At 62.2% G+C, this 15,943-nt stretch overlaps 1 protein-coding gene across 2 annotated transcripts in view; it reads left to right on the top strand.

The window, feature by feature from the left end:
- The window catches only part of Lama5 (laminin subunit alpha 5), a 44,218-nt gene that overhangs the window by 6,289 nt on the left and 21,986 nt on the right, over positions 1-15,943 (top strand). For both annotated transcript variants that reach the window (XM_046432914.1, XM_046432913.1), the window contains exons 3-13: positions 5,435-5,552; positions 6,226-6,344; positions 6,451-6,621; positions 6,735-6,832; positions 10,544-10,659; positions 10,762-10,880; positions 11,075-11,165; positions 11,342-11,476; positions 11,601-11,660; positions 15,531-15,671; positions 15,756-15,893. In XM_046432914.1, coding sequence (XP_046288870.1) covers positions 5,435-5,552; positions 6,226-6,344; positions 6,451-6,621; positions 6,735-6,832; positions 10,544-10,659; positions 10,762-10,880; positions 11,075-11,165; positions 11,342-11,476; positions 11,601-11,660; positions 15,531-15,671; positions 15,756-15,893 — 1,306 coding nt within the window. The remainder of the gene's footprint in view (positions 1-5,434; positions 5,553-6,225; positions 6,345-6,450; positions 6,622-6,734; positions 6,833-10,543; positions 10,660-10,761; positions 10,881-11,074; positions 11,166-11,341; positions 11,477-11,600; positions 11,661-15,530; positions 15,672-15,755; positions 15,894-15,943) is intronic.

Raw genomic sequence — 15,943 nt, 5'->3', positions numbered from 1 at the left:
GCCCTGAGTCCAGGCAATGGAAAGCTCCTGTCAGGGCTCGGGCCAAGAGGCAAAGGGTCCTGGCTTGAGTGTCCATCTCTGGGCTCTGCCACAGGGTCCCAGGTCCTTGTCCTCCACCCACACGCCAGCCCAGTAGGCCCAGTTCCTGCAGAGTGGGCAGAGGTGAGCTGGGCCGGCTCTGGCCTGTGCCCCTCCCTCTTCAGACGCCCCCCTGGGTGACCAGGCCAGCAGGGACTCTCCCCGGCAGCCCCTCCCTTTCCTCAGGTTGGGTCAGATAAGCAGTGGAAAGTACTTGGGCCCTTCCTGGCAGGGTGGCCCTGGCTTTGACCCTGCTGCCTGCAGTGGCTCAGGGGAAGTAGCAGGCTTGTCCCAGCCCTGTCCCAGCCACAGCTGCAGAACAGGCTGGGGGGCTAGGTGGCAGGTAGGGGTCAGCAGCAGAGGGGCTTGAGGGCTAGCCCTTGGGATGTGGGCGTGGCGGTTGGATGTGAGGCCAGGGTGCTGGCGGAGGGCTGGAAATGTCAGGGAGGCTTTGCCCCCAAGGTGGGACCTGCTGGCAGGAGGAGGAGGCAGGGACGGGAGGGGTCAGCTGTGCCCCAACCAAACAGGGTCGCTGCGGGGCACAGCTCTGGCGAAGCTCCTGACCATGGCGTGAGTGTCCTCCCTGGGTACCTGGGGACGGAGGCACAGCACCAGTGTGGCGTGTTAAGATCCCAGGCTGTTGTCGAGGGAGACCTTGGGCTTGGCTGTGGCTGGTCCCTGGACCCCTCCTCCCGGGCTGTCTTCCACAAGCCAGGGAGTGAGAACACGGGGCTCGGTGGGGTGCTGCCCTGGCTGTCGGGGTGTGCCCTTAGGCCCAGCCCGACCTGCCCACCTTCAGGACGGGTGGCTTGGGCTCCTGGTCCCAGTGCTGAAGGCCTGGTGGTTACAAGGTAGAGGCCACTGGCATGTCCCTCAGCCGGGTGCTTGGCCACGTGGCCAGTGCCCTAAGACCATCAGTGGGTTGTCGGGAGGTGACAGGAAACGCAGCTGTGACTGGACTTCAGTTTCAGAGCGTGGCAGCATGGACAGTGTGCGGCTAGGCTGACCCTGGCTCTTCCAGCTGGGTTCTTGTGGGGGTCCCTGGCTACCCTGAGGCAGCAGCCCCTCCCCCTGCCTCTTTCCTCAGGAGGGTTCCTGCCCCTTCCTGTCCCCTCCCTCTCCCTGTCACCCAAAGGAAGACCTGGCCCAAGGGGCTCTTGTGGCCTTTCTCCCCAGCCTGTGCCTCCTGCTGCTACCTCAGTGACCCTTGGTAGCCCTAAGCAGCCATCCCCTGCAGCTGTCCCCATGTCACAATCCCAAACAGCCACACCCTGTCCAGCCACCCCACACAAGGGCGCTCTGCTGGACGCAGGCTCTGCAGACCCTGGAGGCTCCCAGGGCTTCCTGTTGTCTGCATTTTTAAACAAGCCCAGGGTGCCGGTGTCACTGTGTCTCAGCACAGACTAAACTGTTTGGTTTCAGCCGCGGGGTCCCCTGGGGGTAAACTGCGCTTCCTGTGGCCCTGGGCTGACCATCTGGCCTGACCTGGCTGGACCACAGGAGGAGGGCAGGGACCTTCTTTGGCTGGTTGGTGGGTCACTGGTCCACCCCAGGTCCAGCTCTGTTGAGGTGCAGGGGCCACAGGGGCCATTTGCCTGGCTGGGATCCCCAGGTTTCCCTGTTCTGCCAAGCCGTGTCACTTGACTTCTGTCCCTGTGACTAAATACCCAAAATGACCAAATGGAAAGGATGGAAAGTTTATGTGGGCTCATGGTTCCCATATGTGGCCTGTGGCTTGGCCCCGTGGCTTGGGCCCGTGGCAGCACAGAGCTTCCCAGCAGGAGCTCATGGTAGAAGAGGCTGTCGCAGACGGGTTACCCCAAGAGGTCCCCCACCTCTGGAGAGCTGGCTGGCAGCTGGGGCTTCACCACCTGAGCCTTGGGCAACCTTCCAGATCCAAACTCCACAGGCCCTCGCAGCCCTGCCAGTTCCTCGACAGTCTGCCCACCTGCTTTGGACCCTCAGTAGGGTGGGCTCCTGGCCTGCGCCTGCCCTCAGTGGGCTTTTCCTGCGTGGCGGTGGGCTTGCGGGTGCACCCTGCTGTTTCACTACACTCTCTCTCGGGTGGGTTCAGCTGAGGCCTGTTCTGCGGTGATCAGTTCAGGCGATGGCTGTGCTTCTTCGCCCAGTTGGGGACCTGAACGGACCGCTGGCCTGCCTGCCTGGCCTGTCCATGTTCCTACCAGGTTTTCAGCAGTCTCTGCTGAGGGGGGGCAGTCATGGGGAGAGGAGGCACGGGCTGGAGGCTGGACCAGGCAGACTCCAAGGCCACTGCAGGTTCTGGAGCCGATGGGGTCCTGTGGGGGTCAGGATGCCCTAGAGTTCAATCTGAGAGGAGTGGCCAGGGCGATGGGGACCGTGGAGGTCAGGGTGCCCTAGAGTTCAATCTGAGAGGAGTGGCCAGGGCGATGGGGACCGTGGAGGTCAGGGCTGGGGACCGTGGAGGTCAGGGTGCCCTAGAGTTCAATCTGAGGGGAGTGGCCAGGACGTTAACCCAGATTGGGATGAGGACAGGCTTCCTGCCTCCGCCAGCCCTGCTTGGGACCCGGGCCATCCTGGGAATCAGCATGGGGCCTTCTTCCTGTAGGCTGAGTCACAGGCTGCCTGCTGAGTCACACCGTGGGGGTGGACCAGGCCCCCTCAGCTGGGATGTGTGCTATAGCCAGCACCTGTGCCCTGCCTTGGCCCCCAGACCCCGGGGCCAGGCAAACTTAGACTGTGGAAGCAGATGGAGCCCCGTCCCCTTCCCCAGAGGTCCCAGCCGTAACCTACCTGTTGGTGACATGTAGCTGAGCCCTGGAGACTACTGGCCCTCCCACCACCCACATCCCCAGGGCCTGTGGAGAGACCCAGGCTGGCTATCGCATCCCTGCCAGCTGGCTGCTGCTCACCCACCAGGGGACAGGTGTCACCTGCCTCTGAGCCTCTTGAACCTTCACACTGTCATGAAGACACCTCACCCTGATCCCTCCTCTCGGAACCTCTGCCCACTGCCCTGTGCCCAGAGAGGGGCAGTGCCTTCCCAAGGCCACACAGCCCTGGAGCCTGCCCTGGACTCCTGCCCCGGCTCTGACCCTGTACTCTCACTGGCCCTTGTCAGGTGGGGGTCACCAGGACAGAAGCCCTCCTCAGGGAGCCTGGACCCTCTGAGGTCAGGCTGGGGGTGGGGCAGGGGGCGTAGTGACAGGCTGCTGGCTGCTGCCCTGGAGATGTGCCTGCCCCAAAATAGCCAGATTTTTAAAAATAACCAGCGGCTTTTGTTTGGCTTTTGCTTTAAAAGACATTTTTTTCCTTCTGCCCAGAACTATGTAGCAGCGGAAAGGTCAGCTGGCGCTGGCCGCTGAGTGGAGCAGGCTAGGAGGGGGCGGGCTGCATCCAGGGAGGCCAGGGGTCTGTGCCCCTCCCAGGTCACAGCAAGGGTGCTGCCATGGCCCTGGGAGCAGGGACCAGGTTGGGGACAGACGGGCAGCACTAGGCACAGCCTTTCCTGCCTTCCGCCAGCCGGGAAGCAGGACAGCTGTCCGCGTCCTATCTGACAGCCGTGGGTGGGCGGACAGATTGCAGGCCGAGATCTTAAGTGCATCCCAGCATGGGGGCAGAAGTTTCCGTGCCCCCCTTACCCTGCCCATAGCGTCTTGGAGTCAATATTTGTGAAAGTGCTCTCAGCTTGGAAAAATGCAGGGCCGGCTGACCAGGACGGGACGAGTGGCCCGCAAGGGTGCAGCCTGGGGCGCTGCTCAGGCGGTGGGGGGGGGCGCGGCTCCCCTGGGGCTGTTACTGGGGCTGGGCTGTGGCCCCTGGGAGCAGCCTCTATCTGTTTCTGACATGCCCACACGAGTGTCCACTCCTCCCGTCTCCCTGCAGACCCCTCCCTGCCCCCCCCAAAGTCTTCTCAGACACCAGGGAATGCATGTAGGGTGGGCCCAAGGGCATTGAGGCTGAGGTGTGGGTCTGGGCGTGAGGTCTCCCTTCCCCAACTGGGTGGGCTGTCTTCCCTCAGGGAAGGGGAAGATGACCTCAGCACTTGCAGGGGTGGACAGGCCTGTGCCCCCACCCCCACCGGGAGCTGCCCTTGGCTCCCACCTGCCGTGCCTGCCACACTAGACTTCGGGGCAAGGGCGGCACCCAGCACCACTCCTGGGGTCCTGGGGCCTGCCCCACCTGAGCCGTGCTGCCTGAGGGGTGACTGGTCCCCCACCCTGCCCTGTCCAGGGTCAACAGCAGCCCATCAGGTTACCCGCTGCAGTGAGAAGGGGGTGCCCTGGGGCACTGCCCCATACTACTGGGTCTCCGTGGCACGAGCAGAGCGTGGCCTAGACAGTGGCCTTCCCTGTCTGCTCCAGTTCCCAGGCTGGCCCTGGAGGGAGAAGGTGGATAGGTCAGCTGCAGCCCTGGCGGGCTTCCCTGAGGCCCAGAGGTCTGGTGAGGGCTGGGCCAGCTGGGGCTGGGGCCTGGGGCCAGGACTTGCCAGGGTGCTGAGGAGTGTGCATGGACATTGGGATGCCCTGGGAAGCTGTGCCCTGGCCAGGAAGACCAGCACCAAGGCTCTGGGCACCCTCCCCCCAACCCTGGGAGAGAGCAGGGAGAGACGGGCTCCCTGGGCAGGGCCTGCGGGTGCGGGTGCCTCTGGAGAGGCAGCACCCCTTGCGCTTGGCTAGGATCTACCCTGATGTGCCCAGGGCCACAGAGAAGCCATAGCCCCCAGTTCCTGGCTGGGGAGGTCTCCCCTGTTCTGCTCAGCTCAGCTCTGGGGGTTCTTTTCCTATGTCCCTAAGGGGGCCCCAAAATGGTGCAGTTGTGCCGCAACTTGCTCCATGGTCCCCTCTGCCCTGGGCCTCCGTGGGCTGGTTAGAGAGTAGAGGGGTAGGTGCTGGGGGTGGTCAGGATACGGCTGGGGGTGGTCAGGTTAGTGCTGGGGCTGGTCAGGTAGGGCTGGGACAGGGGCTCTGTCCGGGAGGCAGGCTGCTGTCAATGTGCCAGTCTCATTGGGGTGTTGGGGCACTGCCAAGCTGATATCCTGGCTAGATATGGGGCTTTGGGGGACCTTGGTGTGCTTCTCTCTCTACCTTGGCCAGCCCCGCTGAAGGCAGGCTGCTCCCCCAGGGTGCCTTGTCCACAGCTCCCGAGCTCCTGGAAGACGGAGGGTGAGGGCTGGGGAGGGGGCTGCTGAGCCCTGGGCCACCCCAGGACTAGGAGAAGAGCCCTTCAGAAGGGGCCGGTTCCCATCTGTTCACCCCTGTGGCCACACAGGTCCTCCCACTGGGTCCCTCTACTCCCCTGGCAAGCCCACAGCCCCTGAGTGGTGAGGGGCTGTCACCTGTGGTGGCTCCCAGCACCCACGCTGTCCCTCCTGCAGGTTTTCCACGTGGCCTACGTGCTCATCAAGTTCGCCAACTCCCCGCGGCCAGACCTCTGGGTGCTGGAGCGGTCCACGGACTTTGGCCACTCCTACCAGCCGTGGCAGTTCTTCGCCTGTGAGTGTCCCTGAGCTGGGGGGCCTGGGGGACCCTGGAGTGGGCTGCCATGCCATGCTTCCTCCGAGTCCGAGGACTGAGCTCTGGGTGCTATGGTGTCAACCCAGCCACCTGAGGCAGGTAGAGCGGCTGGGGCAGGGCGTCGGCGCCAGGAGGCTCCTCTGGACTGGCCTTATGCTCAGACAGCTCTCTGGTGACAAAGTGGCCCTGGCGGCTCTGGGAGTACTTCCTGCCAGCTTGGCTGCCTGTGTCAGGAGAACACGGAGTCACTGGCTGTCCTGGCCACGTGCCACCCTGACCAGTCATGTTGGCAAGAACACTGTGGTTGGACAGGCCTGGTCACATGTCCTCCAAACTCCTTGGCTTGTGAGTCTTCAGAAAGGGGCTGGGTGGCATCCCAAGGGGCAGTGTTCTCCAGCGTGTTCCAGGGAGAGGGATGGGCACCCAGGAGTGGACTAGTGGGGCCTGTGGATGTCCAGCTTCACGGGCAGGGCCAGCGTTCCCTTATCAGCCAGAGTTCTCTCTTTAATAAATCCTGCTGGCCTGTGGAGCGTGGGCAGGTGCCCAACTGGGAAGAACGCCCCACCTCAGAGAAGTAGGGGTGTGCCTCTGGGGCCAGGGTCTGCGGATGTTTGATGGCTCCTGCCCTCACCTTCTGGCTCCTTAACCGCAGCCTCCAAGAGGGATTGCCTGGAGCGCTTCGGGCCTCGGACGCTGGAGCGCATCGCCCAGGACGACCACGTCATCTGTACCACAGAGTATTCGCGCATAGTGCCCCTGGAGAACGGCGAGGTGGGCTGCAGGGGTGGCCGCCCCAGGCCCCTTGGGCCTCACGGGTCAGCTGGTGGTGTCAGAGGCTTGTGGCCTCCATGTGACTCACAGCCCATGCTTGCTGCAGATTGTGGTATCCCTGGTCAACGGGCGCCCGGGAGCCAGGAACTTCTCCTACTCCCCGCTGCTGCGGGATTTCACCAAAGCCACCAACATCCGGCTGCGCTTCCTGCGCACCAACACCCTGCTGGGCCACCTCATGGGCAAGGCGCTGCGGGACCCCACCGTCACCCGCCGGGTAAGCATGTGCCCTGGCCCCAGCACCAGGCTGGCCCTGCGGGAGGGGTGGGTGTGCTGGGGCCCTGCCCTGGGGACGGGGTGGCTGGCCCCACGCTCACAGGCCCTGTGCAGTACTACTACAGCATCAAGGACATCAGCATCGGAGGCCGCTGCGTCTGCCACGGCCACGCGGACGTCTGTGACGCCAAAGACCCCGCAGACCCTTTCAGGTGAGGCCTGCTCCTTGCTGTCCTCATCAGCCCCTGCCCGCCTGGGGAGGAGCCTGGGTTCCATTGCCACCCCCGCTCCCCATGGGGCCTGCAGCCTGCTGCTCCGGGGGCCCTGGTGTCCCCTTCTGCACAGAGAGGTGGAGGGGCCAAGCCGGGTGGACCTCTCTGGTTGCTCTCCTCCTGGACTTGGGCTGCACACCTGTGTCCCCCGGAGGTTCCTGCACTCACTTTGGGAGGGCCCACCCCAGCTCCGCCCCTCCCCCCCCAGCTCCGCCCCTCCCCCCCCAGCTCCCCAGTTCTTCCAGACACACTTTCTGCCACCCCCACTCCTGAAGTTCACCTCAACCAAGGGCGGGGGGCCAAGGCCCAGCGTGGGGAGCGGCCAGCACCCCTGTGCCATCTGATGTGCCTTACTGTCATGCCACTGAGGAGGACAGCTGAGGACAGCTGAGGCTCTGACCTCCTGCCTTGGAGGGTCCACTTCTTGGGAGCCCTTCAAGCTCTGACTGGCTTTGGCCTCCGCCCGGGCGCAGGCGTGTTTCTGGGACACCCTCGGAGCCAGCCAGTTGGCAGGGCCCAGTGCCTGCATCTTTGCTAGCTGCCAGCAGATTGGTACCTGAGAGCAGATCCCTGGTGGCCCAAATGGCCAAGTGGAGCCTGGCACTGGGCTGGGGCAGCCGGGCCGCGTCAGTTCCTTCCTTCCTGCCTTGGGGTGCGCTCAGGCAGCAGCTGTGTGTTGAGCTGCTGGCACCCGGAGGGCTCTCCTGGCACCGGCTCACCTGTGCTGGGAGGCAGCTCGCGTCGCACTGGCACGGCACTCCCCATGGGCGAGAGGGGCTGAGGGGAAGGCAGGGTGGCGTGGCCAGGCTGGGGCTAGGCAGGGCCATCGTGGAGCCAGGACGGGCACCCATGTCCCCACTCAACACGGGGCAGCCCAGCAGGGTGCAGGCAGGCTCACCCTGATATCTGCACGGCCTCCAAGTCCTTTGGCCCCTGCTTGTGCTCAGATGAAGGACCTCCCCATAGCCCTCACCTGGGCCCTATTGCTCGGTCCACTCAGCCAGCCCGTGGGGAGGGACGTCCACCCCACACTGTGGCCATAGCTGAGGTCTGCAGAAGGAGCACGGTCACCCCCGACAGAGGGCTCAGGCAGGCTGCTTTCCTGATACTGAGGGCCCTGAGGATGCCCTGGGGACACCCTGGGTATACTCTGGGAGCAGGTCCCTGCCAGTGCAGCTTCAGGGCTCCTGACAGCTGGGAGTGGAGGCTTCTGGGTAGGCAAACTGGCCTGTGAGGAGAGAGGGCCTGGCGCCCCAGGAGCTGGGGCCTGCCCTCACCTGCTGGGACCCGGAGAGGCATTGCGTGGTCCTGACTCACCTGCTCGGCCAGCCCTGAGCTCACCCCAACGTGGGCCTGGGGGTGGTGCGGATTGGGCGTCTGTCCCAGAACCCCCAGCCCTGGCAGAACCCCCTCTCCACAGCCATCACTCAGCAGTGGCCCAAATAGCTCCCACCTTGTCCTCTCCTGCAGGGAACACGGCCCATTACCCAGCTGGCCTTGCCCTTCCCTCCACACCTGCGCCCTCCTCCGCCCCTGCCAGTCTTGGCCCGCACCTCACAGCCACCTGTGTCCCACCGTCTCGGGGCACATGTCCGCCTGGCTGGAGCCGTGTTGGGTCTCTGTTGGGGGCTCTGCTGGTCATGTGGCAGCCTGCACTTCTCACAGGCCGCTCGGCCCCCAGGGGGCAGCTCAGGAGACCACTCCCTGCAGCTGCGCCTTATTCCTGCCCTCTGCTGCCCTGTTCTCTCTTCTCTGTGTCCCAGCCTGCCCTCGGCCTCCTGGGACTCGCTTCAGGTGCGTCCTAAGTGCTTCTACTTGGTGACCGCCTGTCAGTGGTCTGAAAATGGCCGTTTGTCCTCACTCTTGAATGACAGTGTGGTGTGGAATTGGGGGTTGGTGAGTGGATCTCACACAGAGGAGGGACCCTGTCACCATCTGGGCATCTCCCGATGTCACTCAAGTTAGGGTCTCCGGGTTGCTTTCTACCCTGAGATGTTTCTGTGGGCTCTGCTGCCCTCCGTCCTGCCAGTGACCTGAGTCAGGACCAGGCCTACTTTGTCAGCTGGGCCTCTGCGCCTGGAGGATGCACCTTCGCGAATCAGCGGTCTCTGTCCACCGTCACAGCCTTGCTCTCTGACTGCTCCCGCTTCTGCCCCTTCTGGATCTCCACTGGACACGGACAGGAGGGTCTCAGTTCCCTCCGCCTCAGCACTCTGAGTGCCGCCTCTGTCTCCCAGATGTCCTCGGTGCCCCCTCCACGACACCACACCTCTGCTCAGCCGTCTCTGGCCTGCCTGGCCCCTTCATGGCGTCTCGACTCTCTCCCTTTCTGGAAGTTCTGCCTCTTCCTCCTGCAGTGCTGGGTGGAACCCGAGGGCCTCGCACATGCCAGCAAGCAGCTGCCCCAAGCCGCCCCTCACCCTGGCCTGCTTCCTTCTGCCTCTGATCCCTTTGCTCCTACCAGCTGCCACCCTGAGCAATGCTCTTGGGGTCTGGTGTGTTCTGGGTGCCACCGCAACCTGTTGCCTTGGTGCTCTCAGTGTCTGGCAGGATGTCACCTGTATGCACGTCACTTGCCTGGATCAAGGAGAGCCCTCGGGGCGGCTCTGCAAGGGCTTTCACCAGACCCTGGGGTGCTGCCGCCTGGCACCACTTACCACATGAGGATCCCCTCTTGGTGCGGGGCTGCCTTGGGTGGATGATTGACAACCCACACCCCAGCAGCAGGCTCCTGCCTCTGTGACCTTGGGGCTGTTTGTTGATTATTTGTGCTGATGGGCAGTTTATCTTAGTTCCTCCTCCATTGAGGATGTGGTCTTCCCAGACGTTTCTGGACTCCGAGGGGGAAGCAGTATTGACCCCTGATGCTCTGTGGACCCCGTGATGGATGGGACTAGAGCTAGATGGGTGATTTGAGGTTCTGGGTCTCAGATCTGCAAAGATGGGCTTCTGGGTCCTCCCCAGGAATCGTGCGACCTCAGAGCAGAGTCAGGATGGGCTGAGGCCCCTGCACCTCTTGGCCGAGTGGCTGGAGGTGGGAGCTGGGGCAAGCATGTGGCATGGACCTTCACTCCAAGCAGGAAATGGTTCCAATCTCAGTCCTCATCTCTGACCAGCTGTCCCCCTGCCCACCAGGACAGCAGGCAGGATTCCAGCCTTCCGACCTGGTGTCCACCCCCAGCTGCAAGAGGAAGCAGTTCTTGGCCTCCTGCCCCTGGGGAGGTCCTTCCTGGACACATGGGGGTGTCTGGATAAGCTTCTGCTAAGTGTGATCGAAGCCTCGGGCAGCAGACGTGGCCTTTCCCCTTGGAGCTGGCTCACGGAGCCCTGGGCTTGGGCCTGGGCTGGGCCAGGACTCTGGGCTCCGCCCACCTGCCAACATACCCCTTCCCAGTGTTCACCCTCCACAGAGGCCTCAGAGAGCTGCTGCCGCTGGGAGGTGCCGGCCCTGTCTCCTCTCACCGTGCGCCCCTTCCCCGAGTTGGGTGACTGCAGAGCCACCAGGGCAGGTGGCATCCGGACGAGAGTTTGCAGGAGACCTTTGTCCACACAGCAAGCCACCAGTGGCCAGAGGGGAAACAAAGGCCACTCAGGGTAGAGGCTGAGAAGCGGCCACCGTGTCTCCAGCCTTCTGCCCCTGTGTCCCTGCAGGCTGCAGTGTGCATGCCAGCACAACACATGTGGGGGCTCCTGTGACCGCTGCTGCCCTGGCTTCAACCAGCAGCCATGGAGGCCAGCCACCTCTGACAGCGCCAACGAGTGCCAGTGTGAGTGTCCATGCACACGTGCTGCCGACGCTGTGATCCAAGGGACGTGTCCCTGGGGCCTATCACCTTGGGGGCATGCTGACCACAGGTCCTCTCCTCCAGCCTGTAACTGCCACGGCCATGCCCATGACTGCTATTATGACCCTGAGGTGGACAGGCGCAATGCCAGCCAGAACCAGGACAACGCGTACCAGGGTGGGGGCGTCTGCATCGACTGCCAGGTGGGCCAGGGGTGAGGGCTGTGGGGCTCCCCGAGGTGGGACAGGGACAGGTGGGCCGGGGGGAGGGCCGTGGGGTTGCCCAAGGTGGGGCTGGGATGCCAGGTGGGCCGGGGGTGGGCCGTGGGGCTGCCCGAGGCGGGGCTCCCCGAGGAGGGCCGTGGACAGGCCTGGACTCAGCAGCCCTGCTCCCCCAGCACCACACCACCGGCATCAACTGTGAACGCTGCCTGCCCGGCTTCTACCGTTCCCCGGACCACCCTCTGGACTCGCCCCATGTCTGCCGCCGTGAGTGGGGTGTCCCAGGCCCTGGTTCTGCCCAGGAGGGGTCTCAGCTCTCTGTGTCCCTAGGCCCTCACACCCCGGAAGGCCTGTGCACAGCTCCCACCCCGGTGGCCAGGTTGGGGAGGGAGACTCCTGGAATCTGGGCTGGGCCTCACCTGCCCATCACCTGCCCCTCCCAGGCTGCAACTGCGAGTCGGCCTTCACTGACGGGACCTGTGAGGACCTGACTGGCCGCTGCTACTGCCGGCCGAACTTCACAGGGGAGCAGTGTGACGCATGTGCCGAGGGCTTCACAGACTTCCCGCACTGCTACCGTGAGCTGGCCAGGGCAATCCCGCGTGGCTGCCTGCGGGACCCTGGGGCGGGGTGGGGCCCCTGGGCTGCTGGGGCCAGAGGGTTCCTCCAGCCGTGGCTGACACCTGGTGCTTCTTCCCTCAGCCGTGCCCGCCTCCCCCAGTGACACAGGGGAGCAGGTGCTACCAGCTGGACAGATCGTGAGTAAGTGTCCCAAGGGCCTCAGGACCCCTCCTTAGTGGCAGGAAGGGGCCACGGGCCAGCACTCCCTCCACCTAGGCCCTGCAGGAAAGACGGGTTTTTATGTCTCCTCTCTTTTCTTTCTTTCTTTCTATGCAAATAATGTGAAATAATAATCACGGAAAACCTGCAGAAACTCGATAAAGTCGGAGGGACCACCACTGACCTTGACCTTGACCTTGCGCAGGGCGCTGGGTGTTTCCCACCCACAGACCCTGCTTTCCCAGTCTGTGCGGTGTGGACAGAGGGGCGCTTCCTCCACCAGTCCCGAGTTGTGGGAAGCGTGGGCTCTTGTCTTTCCTGTTTTTTTTTTCCCATTCATTTCATATTTATTTATTTATGTTTGTGTGGTGCTGGGGATGGAACCCAGGGCCTCACGCAGGCAAGCGCTCCACCACTGAGCCCCAACCCCAGCCCTCCTTTCCTGTTTTAATGCTGTGGATGAGCATCTGGGCGCCCAGAACTCAGCGCCATGTCTTGATGCGTCCGGTCCTGGGAGGCTGCTCTAGCCCACCAGGCCTGTATGCTGTCCACTAGTGGCGCCGGCTGTGGGCACAGCTGCTGGCCGGAGCCCCGCCGTGCCCCTGGCAGCCCTACTGCAAAAACATCTTCCTGAGCAGAGGGCTTCCTTCCTGCCTTGGTGTTGGCGAAGTCTTGGTGGATGGCGTGTCCTGCTCCAGTTTTTCTCTGCTGACAAGACGTGCGGCCACGGTGTTTGACAGTGGGCGGGTCTGAGGTTTGCTCCTGTGGTGTCTCGGGGCTTTTTTTTTTGCTGTCCTGGGGACAGAGCCACGTCCTCAGCCCCTCAGGTGTCTTTATCTTGAGACAGGGTCAGTTGAGTTGCCAGGCTTCCTGGATCTCGCCCCCTCCTGCCTCAGCCTCCCAGCAGCAGGGTCACAGGTGTGGCTGCAAGTGTGCCCTGGGCTCCTGGCTGTGTTTCTGTGACTTGTCAGGTCCATGGCCGCCCCTGAGTCCTCGCCTTTCTCGGGGCCCTGGTTTTCATGGCTTGTGGGTGCGGCTCCCCCAGCGTGTGGCCGATCCTCCCCACCCCGTGTGTTTTTCTCCCAGATACCTGCCTCTTCTGAGTGTTGTGCTGAATCCCCACGTTTTGGGTGCACCTGCCAATGTTGCTCTTGGTCTCTGAGTTGCTTGCTTTGGGATGCAACTGCTCCCCGAGTCCAGATACTCTCTCCTATCTTCGGGTTCTCAATAGCTTTCTTTTTTACATGGTAATGCTCAGATTCTCATCAATAGGGTGAACCGGGGTCCACCAACTTTGAACGGCAGCGAGGTCTTGGACTTGGAGGGCCACCAGCCTCTGAAGGTTGCCCAGCTCTGCTTCTCTGGGTTGCTTCCAACCACAGACCTTTTGGGAACAAGTGGGCTGGGCTGCCTTCCAGTGAAACTGTATTTACAAAAGCAGGCGAGGCCCCTGCACTGGGCTCTGCGGCCCCTGCTTCCGCACAGGCCTGGGCGAGGCTCAGTGACTGCCTGTGGTGTCTAGCATCCCACTTCTCTTGTGTCCATTGTCCAGTGGATTATGTCAGGGTCTTTCCTGATGTGGACCCCGAGTGCATTTCTTGCCCACACCCAAAACGAGACCTTCTGCTTTTGCCCCTGTGCTGCCTTGTTCTGGTTTTGAGAACCACTTGGGCACATTCCACGCCTTTCAATGCTGCAAATCCATTTTCAAAACCACAGGAGTGGTCCATCCATTGAGAGGGGAGCTGGGCACAGTGGCACTGACCTGTCGCCTCAGCTCTGTGGAGGGGCAGCAGGAAAGAAGGTCACCTGAGCCCGGGAGTTCAGGCCCAAGCTGGCAACATGGTGAGACCCACATGTTAACAAAAGACAAACATGGAAACTTGATAGGAATCACCCGTGAAACTACCTAGTGCCGGCACCTGCTTCCCAGTGAGATCTTAGTCCAGGTTTTAATTTGCCTGCGGTTACTGTATGCATTAATTTAGTTTTCTACCTCGTCTCACATCTTTTGGTCACTTATAATTCCTTGGAAAACTGTTTATTTCATTTGGAATTTTAATTATGGCATAAAAGTTATGCATAGCATTTTGTTGTGGTTTTAGAATTTCCTCTCAATCCTATTATCGTCTGTTCTTTCTTTGCTCTGTTGATCAGACCTAACCAAGGTCGCTTTCTAATAAAACTGGAAATATCTTAGGTTTTTAATTAACTTTAAGATCTAGTTCCTTCTGTCTACTGTCTTTTGACTTGTTACTGTTTTGATTGTCTGTTTGCTTTGTGGCACTGGGGGCTGGACCCAGGGTGCTCTACCACTGAGCCACATATCCAGACCTCTGTAAGTTTCGAGACAGAATCTCACCGAGTTGCCAGGTTGACCTCCAACTTGACCTCTTGAGCCTTCCAGGTAGCTGGGGTGACACAGGTGACGCATGGCCTCTGGTCCTGGCTTTGGTGGCTGTGCAGGCAGGGCCCCTGTCGGTGGGGCCTGGGACGCGCTGCCCCGCTGTCAAGCCATCTGGCCAGGACTGTTGGTAGAGCTGGGCGAGACCCTGGCTGAAGCTTGGTCTGCAGCCTTGGCTCGGTGGGTCTGCTGGGCCGTGTCCATAAGTGCTGGCCATTACTCCTGGTGGTGAGATCTCCTGTCCCTTTTTGCTGTGGCTTCCTCCTGGTTTTTTGCATGATGGTCAGATAAGGCTCATGATGTCTTGGCACTGGAGAGTTCTCTGTGGCCACCTGGAATACGGCCCCCTCTGGGCTGTTCTGTGGACGTTGGTGGAGATGAGCCCCCGCTGGGTGCTGGCTCCACGGGTTGGGCAGGCTGGCTAAGCTCATGTGAATCCACTGGCCCGACCCGGGTGGTCTCTTTGAGCTGGTTAGTTCTGATAGTGAACTCAGACTCTCTGTGGCTACGACTTCACAGAACTCTCCTCACAGTTGACAGTCTCCGCTTATTTGCCACTTCATACCGCTCCTGGGAACTTCTGCTGCTTCATCTCCTGGCTGCTGTGTGTGTTCTCATCACGCACCCACCCTCTCTGTCCCTGCCAGTCCCGTGGCCTTGCATCCTGCTAGGGCTGATGCTTGCCTTGATCCGGTCCTCATCTCCTCCGTGTCAGCGTCAGCCCATTCCCTTCCCGCCTGGTCAGGTGTCCCACCTGCCCGAGTCCCTGGCTCTCTTGCTGTCACCTAAGGAAGGGGACTCGCCTGGCACAGCGAAGTCCTTAACAAAACGTGTTTTGGTTTTGGATTCTGTGATGCTGCTGTGTTGGGGCGCCCTGCTCCCCGTGGGTTTGCAGTTTCTCTATTCTGGTCCAACCAGTGGTCACCCTCAAGCCATTATTTCTATCAGCAACAAACACTAGATGGCATGCACACTAGACACGGTGGCCACGCCTGTCATCCCAGCGACTAGGGAGGCTGAGGCAGGAGGACCAAGTTCCAGGACAGCCTCAGCAGCTTAGCAAGACCCTCTCTTGAAATACAAAGGGCCAGGGGTGCAGCTCAGTGGCAGAGTGCCCTGGTTCAGTCTCCAGTGGTGGGAAAAACAAGAAGCCCAGCCCCTGGTATCAAGGGCCATGGCTGCGTGGCTCAGAGCAGGGTGCTCTTGCCCTTCTCCCAGCTCCCAGAGTTGTTCATAACGAGGCCCTGCGTCCTCCGTGTGGGTCGGTTCTGTCTTCGCGGGCTCTGGGTGGAGGTGGCCCTGGGCTCTGCCGCGAGGCCAGCGTGGTGCCGGGAACTTGCCCTGATTCCCGTGCAGCTCCCCTGTTCGGGGTTCCCTCCTTGAGTTTCCGGTTCTTGCGGGGAGACTGGCCCTCCGGGGGCCGGCTCTGAGCACCACCCCTCCTCTAGACTGTGACTGCAGTGCCGCAGGGACCCAGGGCAACGCCTGCCGGAAGGACCCGCGGGTGGGACGCTGCGTGTGCAAGCCCAACTTCCAGGGAGCCCACTGTGAGCTCTGCGCCCCTGGGTTCTACGGCCCAGGCTGCCAGCGTGAGTCCCGGGGGGTCCCTCGCCGAGCACTGAGCAGGGGTTGGTCATTTCCGGCTGCCGTTTCATGACCACGCTTCCCTGCAGCTTGTCAGTGCTCCAGCCCTGGAGTGGCTGACGGCTTCTGCGACCCTGACTCAGGCCAGTGCAGGTGCCGTGTGGGTTTTGAGGGGACACGATGTGATCGCTGTGCCCCTGGCTACTCCCACTTCCCTCTGTGCCAATGTGAGTGACACTCTCCAGGGGGCAGGGGTGGGCAGGGCACACCTGGCCAG

Source organism: Marmota monax, unplaced genomic scaffold (assembly GCF_021218885.2).
Source record: "Marmota monax isolate L192 unplaced genomic scaffold, Marmota_monax_Labrador192_F-V1.1 WCK01_AAM20220418_F8-fsc00014, whole genome shotgun sequence".
Classification (NCBI taxonomy): Eukaryota; Metazoa; Chordata; class Mammalia; order Rodentia; family Sciuridae; genus Marmota; species Marmota monax.
The sequence above is the reverse complement of the archived record's forward strand: the minus strand, read 5'-3'. Positions and strand labels throughout refer to the sequence as shown.